The sequence below is a fragment of the Phocoena phocoena genome, chromosome 20 (assembly GCF_963924675.1).
Source record: "Phocoena phocoena chromosome 20, mPhoPho1.1, whole genome shotgun sequence".
NCBI lineage: Eukaryota > Metazoa > Chordata > Mammalia > Artiodactyla > Phocoenidae > Phocoena > Phocoena phocoena.
The window spans coordinates 39947342-39971883 of record NC_089238.1 but is presented as its reverse complement, the minus strand read 5'-3'; the positions used below and the strand labels follow the sequence as shown (position 1 = coordinate 39971883).

At 47.1% G+C, this 24542-nt stretch overlaps 1 protein-coding gene across 1 annotated transcript in view; it reads left to right on the top strand.

Moving 5' to 3' along the window:
* Positions 1-15986, top strand: part of CMTM4 (CKLF like MARVEL transmembrane domain containing 4) — a 61892-nt gene extending 45906 nt beyond the window's left edge. Inside the window, exons 2-4 of the mRNA XM_065899499.1 lie at positions 5432-5608; positions 14646-14744; positions 15822-15986. Of these exons, the coding sequence (XP_065755571.1) occupies positions 5432-5608; positions 14646-14744; positions 15822-15986 (441 nt within the window). The remainder of the gene's footprint in view (positions 1-5431; positions 5609-14645; positions 14745-15821) is intronic.
* Positions 15987-24542: the final 8556 nt, after the last annotated feature.

Genomic DNA, 24542 nt, shown 5'->3' with positions numbered 1-24542 from the left:
TTTTTTTTTTTTCTTTTGGCCGCATCGCATGGCTTGTGGGATCTAAATTCCCCAACCAGGGATTGAACTCAGGCCCTCGGCAGTGAGATTGCGGAATCCTAACCACCGGACCACCAGGGAATTCCCTGAACCCCAGAATAATGATAGATTCTATTTCGTGTGATTCCCACCAAAAAGGGAGGAAAGGTATATAGTGTGTTTATAATTGCATACTCTGCATTATTGGATATATTCCTGATAGGGCGCAACTTCCATTTAGGCACCAATGAAAACAGAATTGTCCACTTACTGTTCTGGGCGTTTTGATGATCTGAAGAATTCTCCTTCCAAAGAATGCTAACTTCTGGCTCCATATGTTTCAAACCCCGTTCCCCCTTCACCACCCACACTTTTAGTTTGGCACTGTCAGACACATTGATCTTGTGAATTTTAGCACCTTTTTCTTCCTCATGATGTCAGGTCAGAGGGAAGGCTACAATAGCTGTACATGAAAGCGACCACCAAACCCAAATTCACCGTCTCTCTCACTCAGCTTCCAGTTAGCCGGGACTTTCCTGGTGGTCCAGTGGTAAAGAATCCGCCTTACAGTGCAGGGGATGTGGATTCGATCCCTGGTCGGGGACTAAGACCGCACATGTCTCGGGGCAACTAAACCCGCATGCTGCAACTACTGAGCTCTGGTGCCTCAACTAGAGCCCGCGTTCTGCAAATACAGAGGCCATGCACTGTGGAACCTGCGCGCCACAACTACAGAGCCCACATGCCCTGGAGCCTGTGTGCCATGACTAGAGAAGAGAAAATTCGCACGCCACAACTGGAGAGAAGCCCGTGTGCCGCAATGAAAGATCCTGCCTGCCTCAACAAGGAGCCCGCATGCCACAACTAAGAACCGACACAGCCAAAAAATAAATAATAATTTTTAAAAAAACCCCAAAACTTCCAGTTTGCTGAATCCCCAAAATGCCCACTGTTACTCCATCACCACCTGGGAAAAGGAGTTGTGATGGATGGGATGTTGGAGCATAAGCTTCATCATCTTGAGAGTAAATCTGCCCCAGGAAACTCAGCACAAATCTCCAACCCTACAATGTGCCCTGAGGGAGGAGAACGGGATGTACTGTGAACCATGCTGTTAACACAGCCCTTCAGAAGGGTCCTGATGGTTTTCACTCCCACCACTGGTAACAGGGGGGTTATGAATTTTTTTAAAGTTTTATGTTACCTTAATCAGCCAGCTATGTCCCCCCCACCCCCCGCTTTTTGATGTTGCCAATCATAATTAGCCATAGTTGTGGAAATCTGGCAATGTTTTAATATCAGTTTACTTATCAACTGTGCAAATATTTGCTCCTGGTCAGTTGGTAGATGCTACACGGAAAGGGCTCTCTTCAAGGGCACACCCGTGATCTCCCGCTTAGCAACTGCAATAGTTATTCCTTATTTACATCTTTTTGAACATCTCTGTGCAATTTTCCTTGTGTATTTGTCTACTGCAGAATTGTTATAAGTTGAATTACTTTTGATTCTTTAGGTGCTTTGAAGTTGTTGGCTTCCAGTATAACTTTGAGTCCCTATTTCTCCCTCTCTCCCTCCCTCCCTCCCTCCCTCCCTCCCTCCCTCCCTCTCTCCCTCCTTCCCTCCTTCCTTCCTTCCTTCCCCATACCACGTGGCTTGTGGGATCTTAGTTCCCCAACCAGGGATTGAATCCAGGCCCTCAGCAGTGAGAGCATGGAGTCCTAACCACTGGACCACCAGGGAATTCCCCCAGTCCCTATTTTCTTATTGGCCAATTGATAGGTTTTGCTTCAGCAGTGATTGTTAGATTTCAGTGTGCTGGAAGAAATTTGATTTGCTGTGCCAAAGTGCAGGCAAATAAAAACTATACTGCTTACTAGAACTTATGGTCAATTCATCTATGACAAAGGGGGCAAGGATATACAATGGAGAAAAGACAGTCTCTTCAATAAGTGGTGCTGGGAAAACTGGACAGCTACATGTAAAAGAATGAAATTAGAACACTCCCTAACACCATACACAAAAATAAACTCAAAATGGATTAGAGACCTAAAGGTAAGACTGGACACTATAAAACTCTTAGAGGAAAACATAGGCAGAACACTCTGACACTTATATGTGGAATCTAAAATATGACACAAGTAAACTTATCTATGAAACAGAAACAGACTCACAGACATAGAGAACAGACTTGTGGTTGCCAAGGGGGAGGGGGAGATAGGGGAGGGATGGATTGGGAGTTTGGGATTAGTAGATGCAAACTATTATATATAGGATGGATAAACAACAAGGTTCTACTGTTTAGCACAGGGAAATATATGTATAACCGAATCACTTTGCCAGTAGAAATCAGTACATTGTCAACTATACTTCAATATAATAAATTTTATAAAAAGTGTACAGCCTATTAGAGTATTCACACCACCTAATGACCTATCAGTGGGGGATTGATTAAATTATTATATGTATATAGTGCATATGTATGTATCTGTATCTTTACACATGGCAATACTTGTGATATTGTGGTTTATAATAATGAAATATATATTTGGTCTTCATTCTATTTCTGACACAGAGCTCTTAAAACCCTTGGAATTTCCTAAGTGATAAGAGGTGTTTGATATTGATATTCTTTTTTTTTTAATTTTTGGCTGCATTGGGTCTTTGTTGCTGCATGTGGGCTTTCTCTAGTTGTGGCGAGCAGGGGCTTCTCTTGTCGCGGAGCTTGGGCTCTAGGCATGCGGGCTCAGTAGTTGTGTCTCCTGGGCTCTAGAGCACAGGCTCAGTAGTTGTGGCACACGGGCTTAGTTGCTCCGCAGCATGTGGATCTTCCTGGACCTGGGATTGAACCTGTGCCCCCTGCATTGGCAGGCAGATTCTTAACCACTGTGCGACCAGGGAAGCCCCCTATTTTTGATATTCTTAACAGATCCCTTCCAGCCACACCTGAGTTTGTGTTAATGAGATGACTTTTGGAAAGCTCCTAAGGATGGGGGCTGGTTGCCAGGGGAACCAACCAGGTGATGAGAGGGTTGGAACTTTCAACCTTAGCCACTGACCTCTGAGAAGGGGAGGGGCTCCAGATTAAGCTTTGTAAAAAGTCTTGAACTCGAGGATTGATCTTCCAGGTTGGTGAACCAAAAACGCATCCAGGTGATGGGGGGCGGGGGGTGCACTCCAAACTCCAGGGGGACGGAAGTTCCTGTGTTTGAGACCCTTCTGGACCTTGCCCTGTGTATCTCTTCATCTGGCTCTTCAGTCGTATACTTTAATATCCTTTGTAATAAATCTAGAACCTTCTTAGACCTTCCGTGGTCACTCTGCCTAAAATTTTGAACACCCTTGCCTGGTTACATTTCATTCTCCTTACCTGCTTTGATTTTTCTTCTTTGTATTTATCACTGTCTAACATGCTACATTATTAATCTACTTTTAAAAACTCCTTCATTAGCATATGAGCTAGAGAGCAGGGAATTTTGTCTGTATTTATTGAATTGCCTATTGGATTTGCATATTCTTGAAACCATTTTTATTTTAATATTTAAGAATGTAGATGTTACCTTCCCACACAAATACGGTTGAAGTTAGCATACCAGAGACATTTGTAACTCTATACTGATGTGTGTTATTTCTTGCCCAAGATTACTAGGTCCAATTACAGGGGTAAAAAAAATACGAAAGAAAAATTTTTTTAGGAGTTTCCCTTATATGAACTCTTTCTTTGTGAATTGATTGCAAGTCAGGCATGTAATTCAGATTGAGAATGAAAGTGTCTGGTTCTGTAGAGAATTATAAGGAGAGCCATTAGGAGAAGCACAAAGTATGCTGTAAGGCCCATAATTGTTACGTGTTGACTTCGAATAGAAATATGGAAAGACCACATATTGTTAGAAAGGCATGGAAAAAGCAGAGCCTCCCTTCCTTTCATGTGGAGACTGACAAGTCCGTCAGGAATTGTTGGGGTGGGTTTGAAGAGGCTCCCCGGGCCCCTATTCGCTGGCTTTGTGCAGGTTAGTGAGCTTGGTGCCTTGGGAGTGGAGGGAGATGGACTGGCCCCTGCCCTCAAAGAGCTCAGGAGGCAGAGAGATCCATGGTGGCAAGTGTGATAGATGGAACGCAACCACAGACGTGCAAGCTTTCCTGGGAGAGGGTAGGATCAGTCACGTCTGGTGGGGAGAGGTGCAGTCAGGAAGGGCGTGGGGAAGATGTGAGCTGAGCATGGCACTGAAAGGCATGAGTGGGACTCCTGGAGGTGGAGAAGGGCCCCAGAGCAGCCTGTGCCTCCTATGCTTCCCACACTTCTGTCATCTAGGGATGTTGTCCAAAAAGCAGACTGTGACTCTGGAGGTCAAGGAGGGGAGGCAGAGATTCTGCATTTCTAACAAGCTCCCTGGTGATGCTGATGTTGCTGGTTCTAAGGACAAATCTGGAACCACAGAGCTGCCTGCCTGTGCTTCCTTGGCTTTTGGGGGGGGTCCGGCCTGGAAGCTCTGGCACAGGCTTGACAGGTAGTGGGCGGCGAGGCACTCGGTTGCGGAAGTGGGGTACAGACCAGGAGCCCAAGACTGGTCTGGTTTTAGGTGTAAGACCACCTGACTTCTCCTTGATCACAGGGCCACTAACTCAGCCCCTCTGCCACCTCCTGTTCCTGAAATCTCCCTTTGAAACTGGTGATTTCCATTGATACCTGTTTGCTTTCATGATCTCTCATCGCTTGGGACATACTGCTAGAGTGTTACTTTGGTCCTTCCGAAAGAAATTGATTCTATTGTTTGTAGATTTAAAATGTTTTTATAAACTGCCAGGCTGTCTCTTTATCATCAAGTCCAATGATAAACTTTTTAAAAGCATGGCTCATGAGTTAATTAGGTGGGCCTTATTTTTGGGTGGGACTTCTAAATGGGGGAAGGGGGTTATACAAATCCTTCTCCTAAAGCCATCAAGGGTCTCAGTCAGCCTGTGTGACCTCAGCTGAACCAGCAGGGTAGTTGCAGATGCCACCAGGACCCTGCTCTCTTGATCTTTGGCATCCTTGTGGTGGAGACTATACATGAGAAGCGTGTGTAGGCAGTGTCCACTTACTCGTGGCAGAGGCAGACTAAAACCACTGAGGGCATGTTCCTGTTTGCTTCCTCACGAGGAGCTGCACGGCACCAGCCTGGTGTCAGTGTCCTGTGGTGGGGCTTGGTTGTTCACATGAGGAATCTGATCCTTTCAGTAAGCCCCCTATGCCTGTTCTTGGGTAAGAATTGGATCAGGTCACATTCCTGACCATGATACTGCTGTCCCCAGGGGAAAAACTCCGGGGCTGTACGTGGCGGCAGCGGTTGAGTTTTATTTAAATGCTGCGGACACGTGTGTCCACAGATGTGTGCTGAACGTACACGTACATGTGTGTTTGTAATTTTCTTCCCAGATTTTGGCCCTGATCGCATTCATCTGCATAGAGACCATCATGGAGTGCTCCCCGTGTGAAGGCCTCTACTTTTTTGAGTTTGTGAGCTGCAGTGCGTTTGTGGTGACTGGAGTCTTGCTGATTATGTTCAGTCTCAACCTTCACATGAGGATCCCCCAGATCAACTGGAACCTGACAGTGAGTAGAAGTCACGCTCTCAGATTAGGAAAGCATCGGGTGCTGCACGGAATCAGTCCATGGCATGTTTGGTTCCAGCTCATTTTGATACTTAAATATTCCATTGTAATGCAACTGTGAAATTTTAAATTTCCTTACTGGGTTGAATAAAATGACTACAAAATTAATGGAATCTTCACTAATGGTAGAAACAGAACAATTATTCTGACCCCTTTAAAGATGTCATTTCGATTTTGGGGTCCTCTGAGAAGATTGGTTATGTTGATATTTATAGAATATGGGAAAGAGAACATGGAATTAATACGTTTGCATATTTCTCACACTGGACCCAAAAGCTGTTTGCAAAAATATTGATTCAGGAAGAATTGAAAATATGAATGAAATTGCCATTAACTTGTGAAACCTAGGAATATTATTAAATTCAAAGCAGCTGGGAGGTCCCAGACGGTTTGCTGGTTTGATCAGAGAGTCTTGAGGAAATGTGTCCTCTTCCCTCTGTGGTTTGGGGGTCTTAACTCTGTTTGACAGCCTTACCTTCTGACCGGCATAGGCATCTCAGGGCCGGTCACTTCAGGCCCCTTTTCCTGGGCTTGTGTAACTTGTCCTTACTGTGCCAAACGGAAAAGGGAACTTCACAGCCGTCGGTTTTCTTGATATTTCTTTGCAGATCAGCACGTGCAGGAGCTCACAGGGAACCAGTTAGGGAGACACAGGCAAGCACTGTCAGCTGCCTCTCCTTCTGTGCCTGGGGGTGGGTGGGGGGCTCTGAGGCCACCTGCCCTCATGCAGGCTCCTCTCTTGGCGGCCGGTGCTGGGTGTATGCAGCACCGTGGAAAGTGTGGCCCGAATGCAGGAGCGCAGGAGGAGGAGGCCTGGGCTGGTCACCTTGCCTGGCGGGGCCACTCCCATGGTGTTCATGTGGGGGACCAAGAGGAGATGGTTTTCGTCACAGAGCGCTCTCTGTGTTGTTCAGACTCTTTTAGGAGGAGAAATAAAAAGAGGATTGGACTAGAAAAGTTGTCAGTTGCAAACTCAGATGGTTTTTGTCCCAGCATTGAAAACTAAGAAAAAAGCTCTAAAGCCTCAAGATACTGGAGGCATTTTGTCAGGTTTTGGTGACAGATTTTAATGTCTCAGCTCTTTTTAAGATGAAGTCTGTGTTATCCATAAGAAAATGCTTACAGAGTTGTGCTCTAAACTGATAGTGTAATGAACAGGTAGCGCAAGAGACCCTCACAAACCCCGCCCCCGCCCCCCCCCCCCCCCCCAACTAACACGCAGGCTCCATGGGGGCAAGGTCATTGTTGTGGGGCAAGGTACGTTGGAAACCCAGGTCCCCGGGAGTTTCTAAGGCCACAATAAATACTTTCTGAGGGAGGGGCTGGACCAGGCTGTGAATGAAACCATGATGGAGATCCTGTTTGACAAAGAAGCAGCTGCTAGGATGGTTAAGACCCAGGGGCGGGACTTCCCTGGCGGTCCAGTGGTTAAGAATCCGCCTTCCAATGCAGGGGATGCGGGTTTGATCCCTGGTTGGGGAACTAAGATCCCATATGCTGCGAGGCAAGAGCCTGCATACCGCAACTAAGACCCGATGCAGCCAAAAAAAAAAAAAAAAACCCCAAAAACCCCACTGGCTTTAAGTTAGGCTGACCTGTCTGCATTCAAGTCCAAGCTGTGTATGACCCTGGGCAAGTCACTTAGAGCCCCAAGTTGAGATGATAATATTTTTCTTACAGGGCTGTTTTAAGAATGAAATGAGACAGTGTGTATAAACGCTCCAAAGCAGTGGGCGCTGTTGCCAGTATGAGAAATATTAACCTTACTGTGAGTCAGAGGCCCTTGGTGTCTGTCAGCCACGTCATTCTCCTGTAAACTTCCACCAGCTTTGACTTCACTCCCTTAATTCTGTCTTACCTACTTATTTGACAGCCATAAATCTGTTAGATGACTTTATACTTCACTGTATTATATAACATAGGCAATTATAGCCATTAGCTTGTAATAATTTATAATGGAGTGTAACCTGCAAAAACACTGAATTACTGTACTGCATGCCTGAAACTAATATAATATTGTAAATCAACTACATTTCAACTAAAAAAAAAGGATCACTGGGAATTCCCTGGCAGTCCAGTGGTTAGGACTCTGCCCTGTCACTGCCACGAGCCCAGGTTCAATTCCTAGTTGGGGAACTAAGATTCCACAAGCTGTGTGGCGCAGCCAAAAAAATAATCGGTTAGTTAGGTAATTAATTAATTAAAAAAGGATCACAGATCACCATAACAACAGCAAAAAAGACTTCATACTTCAGATTTCTAACTAATTCATACTGGCCTTTATCTTATCTCGAGAAATACCTATTTGTTGAGCTTTCTTAAATCCTGATTTTTCTATTTTAACCGTGAAAGACTTTCACTGGTTGACAACCACATTTTTGGGGTTATATCGAAGCGCATCCTTTTCACTGGAAAGTTAACATCCCTACTTTCCTTTCGGATGGTGTTGGCTAGGGCCGATGACCGGGTGGTGATGTGGTCACTTGAGAACACTTTCTGTCCTTTGGGATCCTTTGCAGGATTTCCACCCTTTTAGAGCAGGTGAAGGTGTCTGCTTATCCAACGAAAGAGTATGTAAGTTTCATGGACTCGAGGAGATGGTACTTACTGATGGGAGCCCAGGTCATCTGTTCTCAGGGATGGGAGCAAAAGTGATTTCTTAGAGCTGATCCGGCTGGAATCATCACAGTGGGTTGGCCTTGGGTGTGTGTGTTTCTCTAACAAGGTGGTAGGAGTATTCTTGACCCCAAGAGAGCCAGCTGATGAGTGACGTAGGGTGTGATTGGTATAGATTTAGAAAACTGGGTCATTTCGGGAGATAAGTTGACTCACATATGCATGAAAAATGGTACATAAGGAGGACAATGCAAAGTATATATTTTATACAAGCATTATTTGATGCAATCAGAAAGAGTGTGTTAATATCAGCTTGTTTTTTTTGTTTGTTTTTTTAGCGACTCTATGGGACTTATTCTGTGATGTGTGTTTTTCTCTGTATGTTGGGAGCTCACACGCCCATGTGTTCTACCTGTGTTCACCTTGATTGGTGCCCCTGGCCTCCTCTGCCACCCCGTCCCTCTCTCCTTCCATCTTCTTCCTACCATTGACCCCGGGCGCTCCCACTCTCCTTAGCCGGCACTCAGAGCCCTCAAGCCCTGTAAGCGCAGCCAAACTTTTTAAAGCAGACGGAGGTCCGCACACACCTTCTCTACTTCGCTGCTTCCTGATCTCTTGTCTCAGCGTTGATCATCAAATACAGCATATTCAGAAAAATTTGTAAAAGTAAATGTACAGTTTAGTGAAGAATGATAAAAGACTGTGTAGCCATCACCTGGGTCAACAGATAGGATAGTGTCAACACCCCAAAAAGCTTTGCCTGTGTCCTTCCCGAACACGAGGACTGCCTCTTCCCTCCCCCATCCACTCCCCTGACTTTGTCCTTGAAAGTCCTCTGGTCAGCATCACTGGGGGCCTCTGTTCTCCTGGATCCTATGGTTGCTTCCCAGCCCTCTTCGCCGCCCCCAACCGTTTCAGCACCGGAATACGCTCAGCTCAGTCCCTCCTGCCCTACTCTCTCCTCTTGCCTCTGATGACACCACAATCTCAGTCTCTTTTCTTTCTCTTTGGTGTTCCTTCTTAGTGGCCTCTGTGGCCCCTGCTCCTCCCACAGATGTCTCCCGACCTGAGAACCCAGGCTGGGTGCTGTGGTGAGTTGAGAACAGTCCCCCAGAAGGGCCACTTGCAGAGTTCTGAGGCTTTCGCCACGACTCATTGTGTAGTGTTTTCTGACACCACTTTTGACACCAAGTATGTGTTTTTTTCTGACACCAAATCTGTGTAGTTTTTCCACACTGAGAACTTCTCTAATTCTCCAAGACCAACTGGGTGTCCAGCAATTCAATTCAGTTCTGACACTAACTCCCAGAGTTACTGCAGACCCCACAGGTTAAAGGGCTCAGTCCCGTGAGACTGCCCCCGACACAGATGGGGTCCCAGGTGACTTGCACTTCTGCTTGGCCAGCTGCAGATTCAGGAGTTCCCACAAGCCCCTCCTCAGGTTCGATAATTTTCTAGAACAACTTAAAGAACTTGGAAAAGTGCTTTATTTATGATTTCTGGCTTGTTCTAAAGGATACAACTCAGGAGTAGCCAAAAGGAAGAGGTGCATAGGGCAGGGTCCAGAAGAGTCTCTGTCCCCATGGAGTTGGGGGGCAACACCCTCCTGGCACGTGGAACCCCGTCATGTCATTCAGGCTTTTATGGAGATTTCATTATGTAGGCGTGGTTGATTAAAATCTTTGGCCATTTGAAGGTTGAACTCAATCTCCAGCCCCTCTCCTGCCCACAGGGGCTGTGGAGCTGAAAGTTCCAACCCTCTAATCACCTGGCTGGTTTTTCTGATAACCAGCCCCCATCCAGAAATTATCTAGGGGCTTGAGAGTCACTTCATTAGCATAAACTCAGGGACAGTTGAAAGGGCCTCATTAAGAATGACAAAAGATGGGGCTTCCCTGGTGGCTCGGTGGTTGAGAGTCTGCCTGGGGGTCACGGGTTTGAGCCCTCGTCTGGGAGGATCCCACATGCCACGGAGCACCTGGGCCCGTGAGCCACAACTACTGAGCCTGAGCGTCTGGAGCCTGTGCTCCACAACAAGAGAGGCCGCCATAGTGAGAGGCCCGCACACCGCGATGAAGAGTGGCCCCCGCTTGCCGCAACTAGAGAAAGCCCTCGCACAGAAACGAAGACCCAACGCAGCCAAAAATAAATTAAAAAAAAAAAAAAGAATGACAAAAGACACTCCTATCACTCAGGAAATTCCAAGGAATCTGGGACAAAGACCAAATATATATTTTTCATTATGTCAAACTCATCCTTTCTAGGGCTCAATTTCCTCATTATTATAGGTATTTTGGATGGTAATTAGGTTAGGGCTCAGTGAGACACTGGGAGTTATATGCTTGGCACAGTGGGCTCTCTGTAGATGGTAGCTGCCCCTGTCATCAGTACTACGATCATCCCTTTGATACTGGGGCCATCTGAGCACAAGTCAGTGCACTGTATGGTCCGAGTGGTTGTAAACTTCTTCTCTTGTCCATGTGTAGGGCTGACTCGAGCTAGCCACAGAGCCCAGTGGTATTGAACACCTGCTTTGGGCCAGGTTTTGGGAACTGAAAGCGCAGGGTAGGTAGATGCCAGCTGCTCTACTGTGGTTTGTGTGCTCTGGGTGATCCCGTTTGGTGTGAGGCCTGGGAGAACACAATGGATTCCTCGGGGCAGGGGGCCTGGAGCAGGTCAGTCAGGGAAATTCGGAGAAAACGCTAGATTCCAGTTGAGCCTTGAGGGATGAACAGGTGCTCGCTGGACACAGAGTATGGAAGGGTGGGGGGCACGTTGTAGGATGGCCCACTCTCTAGGACTGGATCAGGGTCATAGACTCAGGGCCCCCCGGGGCTGCGCATGTGGCGGAAATGGGCAAGTGAGAAGGTGGGCCAGGGGTCTGGGAGACGGAGAGGTTGTTCTACTCAGTCACAGCCAATTGTGTTACTTCATGGGCCTTCAGGACAGTTTTTCAAGAGCAGCTGAAAGATGGATTTTGTTTGGTTTTTTTAGAAGTTTATTATGTGCAGTCTTCTGATGTTTAAATGTTGGCTTGTTCAAATCTGTTTTGAACAGTGTACAAGTCAAACCTCTCTGTGGGCCGGATCCCGATGATCAGTTATTGGAGTTACTTCGGCTCCCACCTGTGCTTATTGGTGTGTTAATGAAGGAGAGACCAGAAAGCATGTGTGTGTGAGGGTGCCCTTCCTCCTCATCTCCTGGCCTAAGAAGGGGCTGCAACCTTGGGTGTTCTGGGCCCCCCCCCCCCCGACCCCAGGAAGCAGTTTGGCTGGGTGTGAGACTGTAGGGAGGGGAGCTACCGCAGCGGCAGACATGAAGCACGTGGCTGATGAGTACGTGCCCCATTAAAAGCATTAAAACAAACAAAAACAAAAAGCACCAGTGTTGACTAAACCCAGCCCATCCCCAAATCTACATCTGAAGGTATGCCTGTGTCTGCTCCCTAATACGAAGGGTGAATCTACAAGCCTTAATTTTGTTTCATGGCCAAGGAACTCAAGATATTGATGCTAACTAACTTTTGCAGTATTCCAGTTTTTTTTTTTTTTTTTTTTTTTGCCGTACGCGGGCCTCTCACTGTTGTGGCCTCTCCCGTTGCGGAGCACAGGCTCCAGACGCGCAGGCTCAGCGGCCATGGCTCACGGGCCCAGCTGCTCCGTGGCATGTGGGATCTTCCCGGACCGGGGCACAAACCCGTGTCCCCGGCATCGGCAGGCGGACTCTCAACCACTGCGCCACCAGGGAAGCCCCCAGTATTCCAGTTTTAAGCCTTTTAAACTGTGCAAGTAGTAAGTGTTTGTTACAGAAAAAGTGGAAGATACAGATAACAAAGGAAAAATAAAATCATGTGATGACCCAAGAGAAATGAAAACATATGTCTACATAAAAGCTTGTAAGTGGGCTTCCCTGGTGGCGCAGTGGTTGAGAGTCCGCCTGCCGATGCAGGGGACACGGGTTCGTGCCCCGGTCCGGGAAGATCCCACATGCCACGGAGCAGCTGGGCCCGTGAGCCATGGCCGCTGAGCCTCCGTGTCCGGAGCCTGTGCTCCGCAACGGGAGAGGCCACAACAGTGAGAGGCCCGCATACACTCCTCCAAAAAAAAAAAAAAAAAAAAAAAGAATTAACTGCTAATGAATATGAGGTTTGTTTTGGAGGTGCTAAAAATGTTCTAAAACTAGATTGTGGTGAATTATATCTCAAGAAAGCTGTTATAAAATCATATGTGATAGCACCCATCCAGGGGAACCATTTATAATATGTGGGTGTAATCTTCTAGAATATTTTCCCTAGATTGTCTTTCACGTGTACATGTACGTTGTGATATGTGAGTGCAGAAAAATGGAACCATTAAAGTCATGCTTTTCCATTTAAACTATCTTGAGTATCTTCCATTTTAAATATAAAACTATATCATTATTTTTAATGACTGCATAGTGCTGTTATGGAAATACCATTTTATTCAACAAATCCCTGATTCTTAAGCATTTTGTTTGCCTTCAGTCTTTTGCTGTTTAAAATAGTATGATGAAATCCTTGTACTTAGACCTTTTTGTGCTAGTATGATATTTAAGATGAATTTCCAAATGTGGAATTCATAGACAACATGAACCTCTTCAAAGTCTTTAGTACCTATTTGCCCTTTACCACATTTATATTTTTATATTGTCACCATTAATGTACATACTGTTTTGTTTGATGTTCAGCCTCAGCGTTTTATCATAAAACATTTTCCATTTCTGAATAGTGTTTGGTTTGGAAAGTACATTTTATATTTTTCTTTATCCGTATAATATCCCTATATTTTTCTTTACCAAGAGTTGGGTGTAAGTAAACACTCGCTGATTTGAATCTGTGAAAAATTTGCTGTGGCTTCACACTGGTCACCACTGAAAACTGCCCTGCTGGCAGACATTTCTGAATAGAGTTTGTAGTCAGTACTTTGCTGCTCTCTGTGAGCCGGTGCAGAAGCGCTGGCCAGGAGCATGTGTGTGCGTGGAGGGTCCCGCTGCACAGGCTCAGGACTGTTATGATGTGAATGCTGCCTTTTGCCATCTTTAAAGAGGATATGGCTAGTCCTCCAGCCAGGAGGACTCACCCGGTATTGATGGCACAGTCAACCTGACACTAAAGCAGTTGGGGATTTTGCCTGGATTCTCTTTCCCTGTAGAGGTCATAGGGGCGCTCTGGTATGGCCCAGTTTGTGGGGGGCCTAATGCCCAGGTAGTAATATCAGAAGTAACAATAGATGTGCAGGGAACCCTACCCATGGGCCGGGCACGATGCTCGGCTCTTCACGTGTGCTCTTCCACCCAATCCTTAAAACACCTCCGGGGGGTGGAGTGGGAGGCTGTGCCCATATAAGACACAGAGAGACAAAGTGGCTTGTCCACAGTCATGGTCAGTTAGGACCCTCATCTGTCTGTGACCCTTAATCACTGTGCTATGTTCCTCTCGACAAGTAAGACAGGAGTTAAATCTTCGAAGCGTTGGATTTGTAACCTGATTTGCTTTGCAAGAAGCTTAGGGGAAAATCCTCTAGACTTTAGCAGCATGGAGACTTGAAAGACCATGCATGAGAAAGAGAAGCATGAGGCCTGGCTAAGTGTGTTCTCCAGGTCTGAAAACAGTGTGCTTGACATGTCACAAATGAGGGGATTTCACCAGTTTCAGGCCATTCTTATCCATGCCAAGAGGATTTGAATGTGTTTTGGGTAATTAGTGTGCGTGTCCTTGTGGGTTAGCAGTTTGGTTTCTGTAATAGGTCATTAAGAAATGGTAACATGGGCTTCCCTGGTGGCGCAGTGGTTGAGAATCTGCCTGCTAATGCAGGGGACACGGGTTCATGCCCTGGTCTGGGAGGATCCCACATGCCGCGGAGCAACTAGGCCCGTGAGCCACAACTACTGGGCCTGTGCGTCTGGAGCCTGTGCTCCGCAACAAGAGAGGCCGCCATAGTGAGAGGCCTGCGCACCGCGATGAAGAGTGGCCCCCGCTTGCCACAACTAGAGAAAGCCCTCGCACAGAAACAAAGACGCAACACAGCAAAAATAAATTAATTAATAAACTCCTACCCCCAACATCTTCTAAAAAAATATAAAAAATAAAAAAAGAAATGGTGACATGACGTGGTTGGTTAAAATGTGGATTTTGCTGTGGTGATTTATCAAATAGCATCATTAACTGTTATCCTCTTTGCCTTCCTCTGTGTGACCAATACCCGTGGGCCATCAAGACTAAAATATGGAGGCAGCAGAGAGGCGGGGTGTTGTGCTTTTTACTTTGAAAGTTCTTCAGTTGCTTTTAGGGCAAGGCATGAAGTGCTTCTTTTCAAGTGATTTTATTTTGTCTTATTCTTTAGGATTTGGTCAACACTGGACTCAGCACTTTCTTTTTCTTTATCGCTTCCATTGTACTGGCTGCTTTAAACCACAAAACCGGAGCAGAAATTGCTGCCGTGGTAAGTGAACTCAACGGGCTGAAACAGGACTGATTTGTGCACTTTCTGTGACTTGCTCCTCTGGTCCCCTGGCCTGTGTCCTACTCCTTCTCCTTTAGCTTTTTCTTTGCTAATGATACTGTTACTGGGCCAACGGAGGTCCCAGTTCCTTCAGTGCTGCGGTTCTTAAAGTGTGGTCCCTGGAACAGCAGCCTTGGCATCACCCGAGAACGTGTTAGAAATGCCCTTCTCAGCCTCCCCCAGAGCTGCCGAGTCAGAAATGTGTTTTAACAAGCTCTCAGATGCACACTCAGGTTTGAGAACTCCTGCTTTAGTCTCTTCCCAATGGGGCCCTGGATGTCTGTTAGTGGTGTTGCTTTTAAGGGCCTTCCCTGCCGAGATGGGGTGTTAATGAAGCAGATGCATGCCCTCCGGGTGGGGTTGGGGAGGATGGGGCCAGACAATGTAAGGCTTTCTCCCTCTGTGTTCTGCATTTCCTTATTCTGTATTTGCAAAGAATATGTAGCACTTTTGTAATTGGGGGGGATGGTTAAAAGGTTTATTAAAAATGCTAAACTGTTAGCTCTCCAAGGTTTTAGTCAGTAGATTTATCAGTCGTTATCTTATCATTACAACTCCACTGCTTCTCACCCTGGAGCTGCCCACCCAGAGCTGCCCAGGTGAGTGGCAGCTGGATAGCAGGTGGGGGCTGGGCACTGTGATTTGGAACGTCAGGTCTTGCGGTTTGATTTGGGGCTCACACAGCAAGACCCTGATTTTTCATCTCATGATGTTTCATCTACATTGTATTTGCCTCCGAGTACCAGTGTCATGAAGGTCTGTAAAAGAGGCACTTCTGTGATCTGTTTCCTTGTAGAACCACTTCTGTTGGAGACTAATTGCTTCAAAAGAGACCTTAGGCTGCCTTTCTGTGGGTCACACGACTGTGAACTTGGCCATGACAAGCTGAACATTCAGCGGGGCTGCGTGTTGGGGTTAGAGCTGGGAGAGCTGCTGCAGCTCGGCTCATTGTAAGCTGCCCAGAGACCCCTCAGACGGCTGACGAGCCCGTGGACTAACTGGGTTTGTGTCTCATAGATATTTGGCTTCTTGGCAACCGCGGCGCACGCGGTGAGCGCATTCCTGGCCGCGCAGAAGTGGAGAGTCAGCCTCCGCCAGCAGAGCGCCAGTGACTACATCCGCGCCCGCACGGAGTCCAGAGACGTGGACAGCCGGCCCGAGATCCAGCGTCTGGACACGTGAGGACGCGCCAGAGTCCTCTTCCCTCTGCTCCTCGTGCCCGTCCTTTCAATCAAGTTTTTCTGTCCCTCATCACGTCAGATTTTCATGTGACTGAGTTGAATTTTGTCCTCCTCGGTAAAAGTTCATTTTGGGAAAGGGTTTTCACAGTGGCCCTCGTGGCGGGTGCCTGAGGCAGGGAGTCCCGTGCCCAGCTGTTCAGAAAGAGGTGGGCGGGACAGGTCCCCAGATCCTCTGGTTTGGTGGCCCTGGGAGCCGCTGGCCTCACAGGCTGCCATGTCCACTTCACTGTCCCTGAGCACAGGCTTCACGTCTGACTCTGAGCCACCTGTCATATGTATTTGTGACAAGTCAGGACTTTGGATTAAATGGGGGCTGCTAGGAGTGGGGGGCGGAAATCAAGGAATGAAGGTACATGGTTGGAACAGTCGGTGAGCAGTGATTCCGGGGCAGCTCCCATAGCTGCCCCAGGTCAGCTTTAGTCTCGCTGCCAGGATCCCCCTCTCCCCGTTGTTTTCCATGCCCGGGGCATCGAGACACCAGCACAAGCCTGGAAAGCCACGTGAGACACTGAGGGTCTTGGCGGTGGGTGTGCTGGCGGAGCTTTTCGCTGGGTCTGGGGTTTGAGGTGGGTGGGAAAAGCTGGCATCCTCTTGGCACAGCGCCGTGGCACTGCTGACCTGTGGGAGGGTCACCATTTGTTTCCTACCCTGCTGAGAAATCCCTTGATGCTTCCTCAAATGAATCACCTCCCTGAATCTCAGATTCTCCTCCAGGAATGCGGGGACCATCTTTTTTCCAGTTTCCTCCCTTTCCTGAATACTTTGAGGCTGGACTGCAGATTCTCTGTCATTTTACCTTCCCAGGTAAAAGCCACGAAAGAAATACAGTCCATTCCCCCAGCCCGAACCCTTGCCCATTTGCTGGCATCATGGACCACAGGTGGGGACACACCTCTATTTTAGGGGTGTGCACTGATTTTCAAATGCCTGAGAAGAGTTCTAGAGTGATTCTGAGTAGATCTGTCTAGGATTTGAAAATACTTGAATCTGCACCATGACACACCCTTTCACTGATGTTTCAGAGGAACGGTCGTCCCTGTGCCTCAGGGTCGTAACCATGAATGTCGATCTTGGAATCTGTAGGGGAAAGTTCCAGTTATGTAAGGTTTTGAACTGATTCTCGATAAAGTGACGATTATTGTGGTGACTGAGTTAAATGAGCCCCTACGATGCTGTAGTTTTTTATTTTTTTTCTGTTGGAGACTAATTGTATCTTTTATGGAAAAATTGTTTTAACGTGTCAGGTTTTCACTCTGAACTGTTTTTAATGTTTACAAACCTCACTCTAGCTCTAATATTTTGTGTTTCTCCCTGACCGAGGAAAAAAACGCTTACTGCTGGTGGGAAGATTTTGCATTAACGTGGAGAGTCCCCAGGATCTTGTCCTAGTGAGTGTTTACAGCTTCAGCAGCGTGCGGTGTAACAAGAGAGAGGGTCTGGGTCTGGGGGTGGGGCGAGCAGAGCCTGTGTGAGAAATGTCCAGCTGTGCACACATGGCATTACGTTCTGCATAGCAGAGCAGCGTCTGATTTCCCCGCGCGGGTGGATTCATCAGGTAGCGCTGCTTGGCTGGGGATTCCGCAGGAAATGGTACTGTGCTGTCTCTGAAGGGTCGGGGTTAGGGCTCCCTGAACTGAACATTCCCATACAATCCCAGTTCTGCCGCAGTTCCTTTCCAGGGCCGTGACCCAGGTCACCTGTTCAAACCCCTGGTCTGCTCAGGGGCCTTGGGCTGCAGGTGCAGACCCAGCTCATCAGGCGGTAATTCCCCTCCCTCTGTTCCCGCAGAGGGCAGCCAGGCCTGGTCACAGCGGGTCTGACGGAGCCCTCTTCCCATGGATGTTGTGAGGCAGTACAAACCATGCTTCACAAACTCCGTACCTATTATGTGTAGTGATTTTTGAGGAGATTATGACATCTGGATTTTATCTGTTCATTTTATATATTTATTTTGCATTTGTTGAGTGTATATGCTTAGTCAAAATGGGGCTTATCTCCCTTTGAGAGTTCCATTTAAAAACAGGGTCACAAAGACTCAGCCTTGCATTAAGTGGGGCCCACTTAGAAGGACCACCCTGAACTGTATCAGAAACCTCCTGCTGGGACTCATGTTACTTGGCCTCAATAAAAAAGCCGCCTTTGAAGTGAGATTGAAAAATAGAAGACTGTTCAGGCAGGGTTGTTGCCCAAATTTTCCCAAGTCACTTCAGTAAAACCAGTTTATCATCTGGTTGAAAGGAGCCTATTGGCCTCCTGAGGATGTGTTGTCAGCTGCAAGGAATGGTTCTGAAGCCCATCGCAGTTGTAAACGCTGATAGATGATAAGAAGTGGTGACACCTTGTGCCATAGGCCACTTAGGAATTATTGAATAATTTGCATCTTGGTGTTAGAATCTTGGAATTATTTATTCCCCTGTAACTATTTAATGTCCTTTGTGCCATGAGACTCTCCCATGGTTTTTGTAAATATATTTCTTTATATTTAAGAAGCTCCCACTACAACCGGAAGTGGCCAGGTATGCAGATTGGTGTGATGCAGAGTCATAAGTCCTGTCACGTGTGGCAGTGTGGTGAGAAGGAAGGAATATGGTTGTCCAGTGTGAATGGAAAGGCGCCTGCATTTTCCGTATGTTGTCTGTGTGTACAAACAAGACAATCTAGATTTGGGGGGCTTAAAAGGACTGTTTTTTGCAGACTGAAGGAAGCTTATTTTTGCATTTAATAGTTCCAATATGGACCCATGTCAGTTTGGTTTGGGGCATTTTTGAGGCTGAGGCAATCTTAGTGTTTCTCAGTTTTCTGGTGGGATGATATTGGCTTTCATAGTTGGTGCCAGACTTGTGTATGTTTGAATTTGTTCCTGGAGGCTGGATGGTTGAAACCCTCAAGCATTTGGTGGAAACTCTGGTGGTTTTAGATGGATGCAAACACTGAAGTCTTCAGAGAAAGTTTATCCTGGCATCAGTTTGGTCGATGCGGTATTTTTTCTTTCCTCTGATTCTCCTTTAGCCTCCCTTCACACTGCTGAAGGCATGGGGTGGGGCGGGGGGAAGTACCTTTCCCCTTTCATACAGGGAGATTCTAATCATGAGAGCCTAAAGATACTTGTTGGCTCCATATAAAGCCAGGGAAAGACAAAGCCAGTTACAGATTAAAATTGCACAACAGAAGTTCGATTTAAAGCAAAGAAAATAGATTTTCACTCTACAGCAACAGTCGTCCAAGAGATTCCCTTTGTCCACAGCAAGGCAAGAATGTAGTAGCCTGCCCAGTCCCAATGGCCATGTCTTCCACGGCAACTTGAACCGAAGTGCCAGTGTGGATGAAGCCTGGCCTGGCCCCAGGGAAGCCAAGGACACAGCCTGGTTCTGAGGGTTCGGCTCTGGAAGGTGGATGCCACCCCCTGTCCTTTGGGCACCATCACTGCCCTTTGGCTAAAGGCTCATGCCCATGGGCAGGCATGGAGTGTGTCCGACCCCACCCTGTGTCGGATGCTTCTGGAGAGAGCTTTGTGACTCAATTGAAAACTTTCCTACTCTTTTAAAGTTTGCAGTTTCATCTGCCTTTCTTCGAAGCTTTCTTAGTGATTCAATCTTGGGTTAAGCCACATGCGGCCTCTGAGGAGATGAAGCACTAACCCTTTTGTCTGCACGTGTACGTGAATTCTTGGTTGCAGCGAATGACCCTTGAATATCCCCTCCCAGTTTCATGTGTGTGGCCCAAGCTCACCTTTTCTTGTTGACTCGCATGTGCTGTTTGGGAAGAAACCCACGTGTTTAAGAGGCGGACCAAGTTCCTAATCTCGGGCTGTACAAGATGTTCTGTGGGTCGTTCTTAGAATCTGTCCTAACGGATGAATAAAGTGTGGAGACAGCGTGTGGCCCCTGTAGTGATTCTGGGAGGCCGTGACGACTGAAGTGGGTCCCGTTGTGCCATCCGTGTTCAAAACAAAGCGACCATGAAGTCTTCGTGCCACTGCCAGATTTTCATTTTCTCCACCTCTGGTTTACAGGAAAATATGACATTACACAGGTAGCAAAAGGTGAAAACACCCTCTAGCCTGCTGCCAATTGACTGTCTCAAGTGAAATAAAAAGTTGCTTCCTGCTCCAGCGACTGCCATTAGCGTGTGAGGTCTCCAGACAGTTTTCTGGCTCCTAGTGAAGTTCGCAGAACTCAGGGGCTCCCTCTTATTTCATCAGCAACCATTCCCAGGACCAGCTAGGCGACAGCCGATGAAGTGGGAGCAGGGGCGGGTCTGGGAGGGGAGAGGGAGGAGGGGGAGGCTCAGAATGTCTGCCGTGGGCCTGTCAAGAGCACTGGACATGGTTACCCACCCAGGGTACTTCCTGCCCTCTTTGGAAAAGCGAGCTCTTGTGTTCTGGAGCCCACCTGAGAGCAGGAGCCAGCGTGGGGAACAGCGTGCCTTGGCGCCGGGCTCTTAGTGTGAGTTTGGGGACTCACAGGTCTGGACAGGTGACTCGGATTCTGATTTGGGTGCCCCTCAGGACGCAGGCCTAACACCGCCTGCCGTGAGCTTTGTAAACGCTCCTGGCTCTTTATAAAATCTCCTGTTTCTCCTCTTCTCAGCAGATATCTCTGACATCATAACTGTCTGGTTGAGAAGGTAATTTGAAATATCTGGCTCTTTACATTTCTTTTATTTAGAAACTGTCTCTGAAAGAAAATACCCTCGATATCTGTTAGAGCTAGAAGAATTTTCTTCTCAAAGTTGAATGTTTGTTTAACTTTTCTTCACACCAGTAAATGGCATTTATATACTTTTAGGCTTGACACAGAGGGGTGGGTTCTGCTATAGTTTCCCTTCGTTTGGTCTAGATTCTTTTTCCATTTGGATATAATTTCTCAACCTTGGGGATTTATTTTTTCCTTTCTAGTTTTTATTATTCTATAAACATAAAAGTAAAGAAAAAAAATTACCCGTAAGTCCGCTGGGTAAATCAGTGGCAACTTGCCTAGAATAAAGTTTAGTTTATGGATCCTTGAATCGTCTGTCTTTTTCACAGGGTTAGTTTGTTGTCTAGTTTTTATGCCAAGACTTTAATTTGGGTGACTTGCTATCTAGACACCCTGGAGTGTTGTGTTTTCTTTGGGATGCATTCTACACAAGGCCGAGAGCCTTCATTAAGGGGTTAATAGCCTGGACTCTAGTGAGCTACATCAGAACTTTCATGGTTCTAATTTAGAGTAGGAACTTGTCTCAAATGACCTTAATCAGCTTTGTTGGTGGGATTAGGGAGAGGCCCAAAGTTTCTTTTCATAACTGCACCTCAGAGGAGAGAATGCGTGACGCGATCTGACAGTGGTTTGTACGGGTTTCAGTAATAGCCTGGAACTATCCAATCTGATAGTGTCGTCTTTGGAGGACACTGCTGAAACCCGGTAGGAAGCACCCCTTTTATCAGGAAAGCCACCTGAAGGGACGGTCAGGAAACGAGGACAGCATGGGGGCCTGGTGTCCACGTAGGCAGGGCCGGCTCTCTCTGCTTCCCTTCGTGGGCAGTTTTGCTTTCCTGCGTGTTCCACAGTTGATTTTGCAAGTTTCAACTCTGTTCTCCTTTCTGCAGATGTGAGGAAGGCAGATACTCAGTGCTTGGAGGGAGAACTGGCTGGTCCAAGGGTTCCTGGGGGAGCGGGAGGGCAGGATGCCTGTGCCGCCTCCCGGGACTGGCCCAGGCCGCCAAGGCCTCTCGCCTGCTTCCAACTGTCACTCCGTAACCCGTTTAAAACCGAGTTTTCAAATCCTGCCTCATGATGAAACTGACGTATGTGGATAAAACCAGTGCTTTTCATAACTTGATTCTGATGTAGTTTCCTCTAAAAGAATGCTAGGGGTCGAAACTATTTGTATATGTTGAAATTTGTAGGGGTTCAGGAACCCGTGGCAAAAACACTTAACTATTTATTACAGGTATGACTGTATTTTTTCTTTTCCCAAAGTAGGTAATTATGTCTTTGTATATTTTAAGACAAATAATAATCACTTCACCTTTGGTGCCTTCCGTGTGTCAGTCACATGAACACTCTGTCAATCATGGAATTGAAAAAAAAAAAGATGTACATTTAGTTAAACAAGATAACACTATTTTTGTAGCATGATTTTAGATTGTGTCCTTTTAATATTGCTTCCAGCAATGTTGGTTTTGAGGTTTGGTCGTTTTCCCTTTAAACTTCATTATATATCTTAAAAAAGAAGAAAAAAAAAAAAACCCCAACCCCCCGGCTTTTCCTGTCTTGTTTTCTGCTGCTTTCTCCCCAACATCTCGTTTCTGCTTAAACAGTCTGAGAGTAAGAATATATTTCTGTGAAATAGTTATTAATCAGTATAACTGCATTTGGCATTTTTTAACCCCTTTTTCAGTTTGAACAGCCACTGCTCATCTCAAACAGTAAGAGGAAAGTGGTTCCATAAAAAAAGAACAGAACATTCTCGGTGCTCTGACTTTCCCTTCTTTGGGTCTAAAACGGTGAAAAAAGCCCTTTCTCTGGCTGGTGTCTGTCTTCCAGATCAGCTCAGGCCGCCGTCCTCCGCCTTGGCCAGCCTCCCTCTGCCCACGTGAGACGTGCTGGGGGGTGGGGTGGGGGGAAATCTCTGCTGGTCTCCGGCTCACCTTCCGCTTGGATCTCAGATTGGTTTGTGGATGCCCTGGGTAGGTTCCGTGGCCCTTCCTGGTTTCCCGCCCAAACATAATAGATTCCCTGCTGTGACAAGCTTGATGAAATTAAGACACAGAGGACGTGCCGGCTGCTCTTTTTGCTTTCCCACCCCTGCAGGACTGAGTTATGTCTGGTCAAGAAAAGTCTTGAGTAAACTCGCTGAGCCCATTTAAAATGAAGGAATGGATTTATTAAAACATAAAACTGTAGCTTTTGTGTGTGTGTGTGCGTCGCTTTGAAGGGTCGGAATGTGTCATTTTCTAACAAAGGAAGTCGAGTCAGATGGCTGATAATTCCCATGTGATTACTCGGTACTTGGCCCAGTGATACTTGGGAGAGGGGCCATGTTAATTTAACAACTACTACACTTTGCTTCTTAAAAGTCTGTTTCCTTTAACAGTGTAGACACAGCTGCGGGGCGACCTGAGGTGACGCCTGTTTGGCAAACTTTGGTTTATGCTGTTGGTAGGTCAGAGCTCCCATCCTGGCTTTTGAAGCTGGTGTGGATGCCCTGGGGTGGGCACCACCCGGCTCCCACAGGCTCCCACGTTTGACTCTATTCATTTGGAGTGGTTTGGGGGCCCCAAAGCCTTTGCTCCTGTTGGTTTGTCCCTGACAGCAGACAAAGCCTCGTGCTGCCCTCAGTTTTCCCTCTTTATTTCTTTTGAAGGACCAATTTTTCACGGTACTTGTCCTGATTGTTTTCATAGTGTTCAAATCTGTATTTTTGTATGTAGAGGGAAATAATTTTCTCAACACTAATCGCTAATAAATACTGTATTAAATTGTCATGAAGGAGTTCTTGTTTAATAAATGGACATGTAAAAACAGTGTCATCTCTTTCTTCGCTCTGCCTTGCCTCCCGCCCCTTCAAAGGCTGTGGCCTGGATCTTGAAACAGGCCCGTAGGGCGGGGGTTGAATACAGCCACGGTTGGGGGTGAGGACTCCGCAGTGTCGCTGTCCACAGGCGGCTTGGCTGGTCCTGGCTGGGCCTGGCAAGGTGGGGCCACACCCACAGGCCCGTTGGCTTCTGCACAGTCGACTTTCATACGTGTTTTCAGAACACACTGTGTGTGAAAGTTGGGGCAGAATGCCTCGATCCTTTTCCATCGCCGGGGCCAAAGCGCTGACTTACCACGGGACGTGAGCCTGATGCGTGGGTGAGACCCTGGGCCTCTTGTGAGGACCTGGGCAAGTCACCGAACCTTCCATCAGTTTCCTGAACTGTGAAAGAGGATTGTGTGAGGTGTAGAGTAAACGTGCCGACGCCTAGCGGGGGCCTGGCGGGGAACAAGTGCGCGTGCATCACTGCTGTAACCTGGAGCTGCCAGGATCCACACGGCGCATGGGACCACCCTGTGCTGACGCGTGACGCCCGGCAGCGCTGCTCCGGGTGTGTAAGGTTTTTTTCAAACACACACACTCCAAGCAGGAAGTCAGTCTGATTTAATCCATTATGGCTTTTTTCAGGGTAGGAGATTCACATGCAAGAGAAGAACAGAGATTACAAATGTCCAAAACATGGGTCCAGAGCTCTGGCTCACTCACAAGGCCTCTTGGGTCACAGGAAATGCCATTTAAGAAGCTGCTTTTGTGTAAAAAAAAAAAAAAAAAGTTATAAAGTTACAAAATCCCATTGAAGATACATGCACAGCATAATAAGGTCCTTAGGTGAACACAGAAGGCACGTCTCGCCCCTCGTGAGGGTCAGGTGTTCAGAAGCACATTGTCCTGAGGGCCCGAGAGCCTCTGGCCTGCTGACGGCCCAAGGAAAGACAGGGTTTGGCTGGGCCTGCCCAGCTGCCCTGGGAGCTGTCAC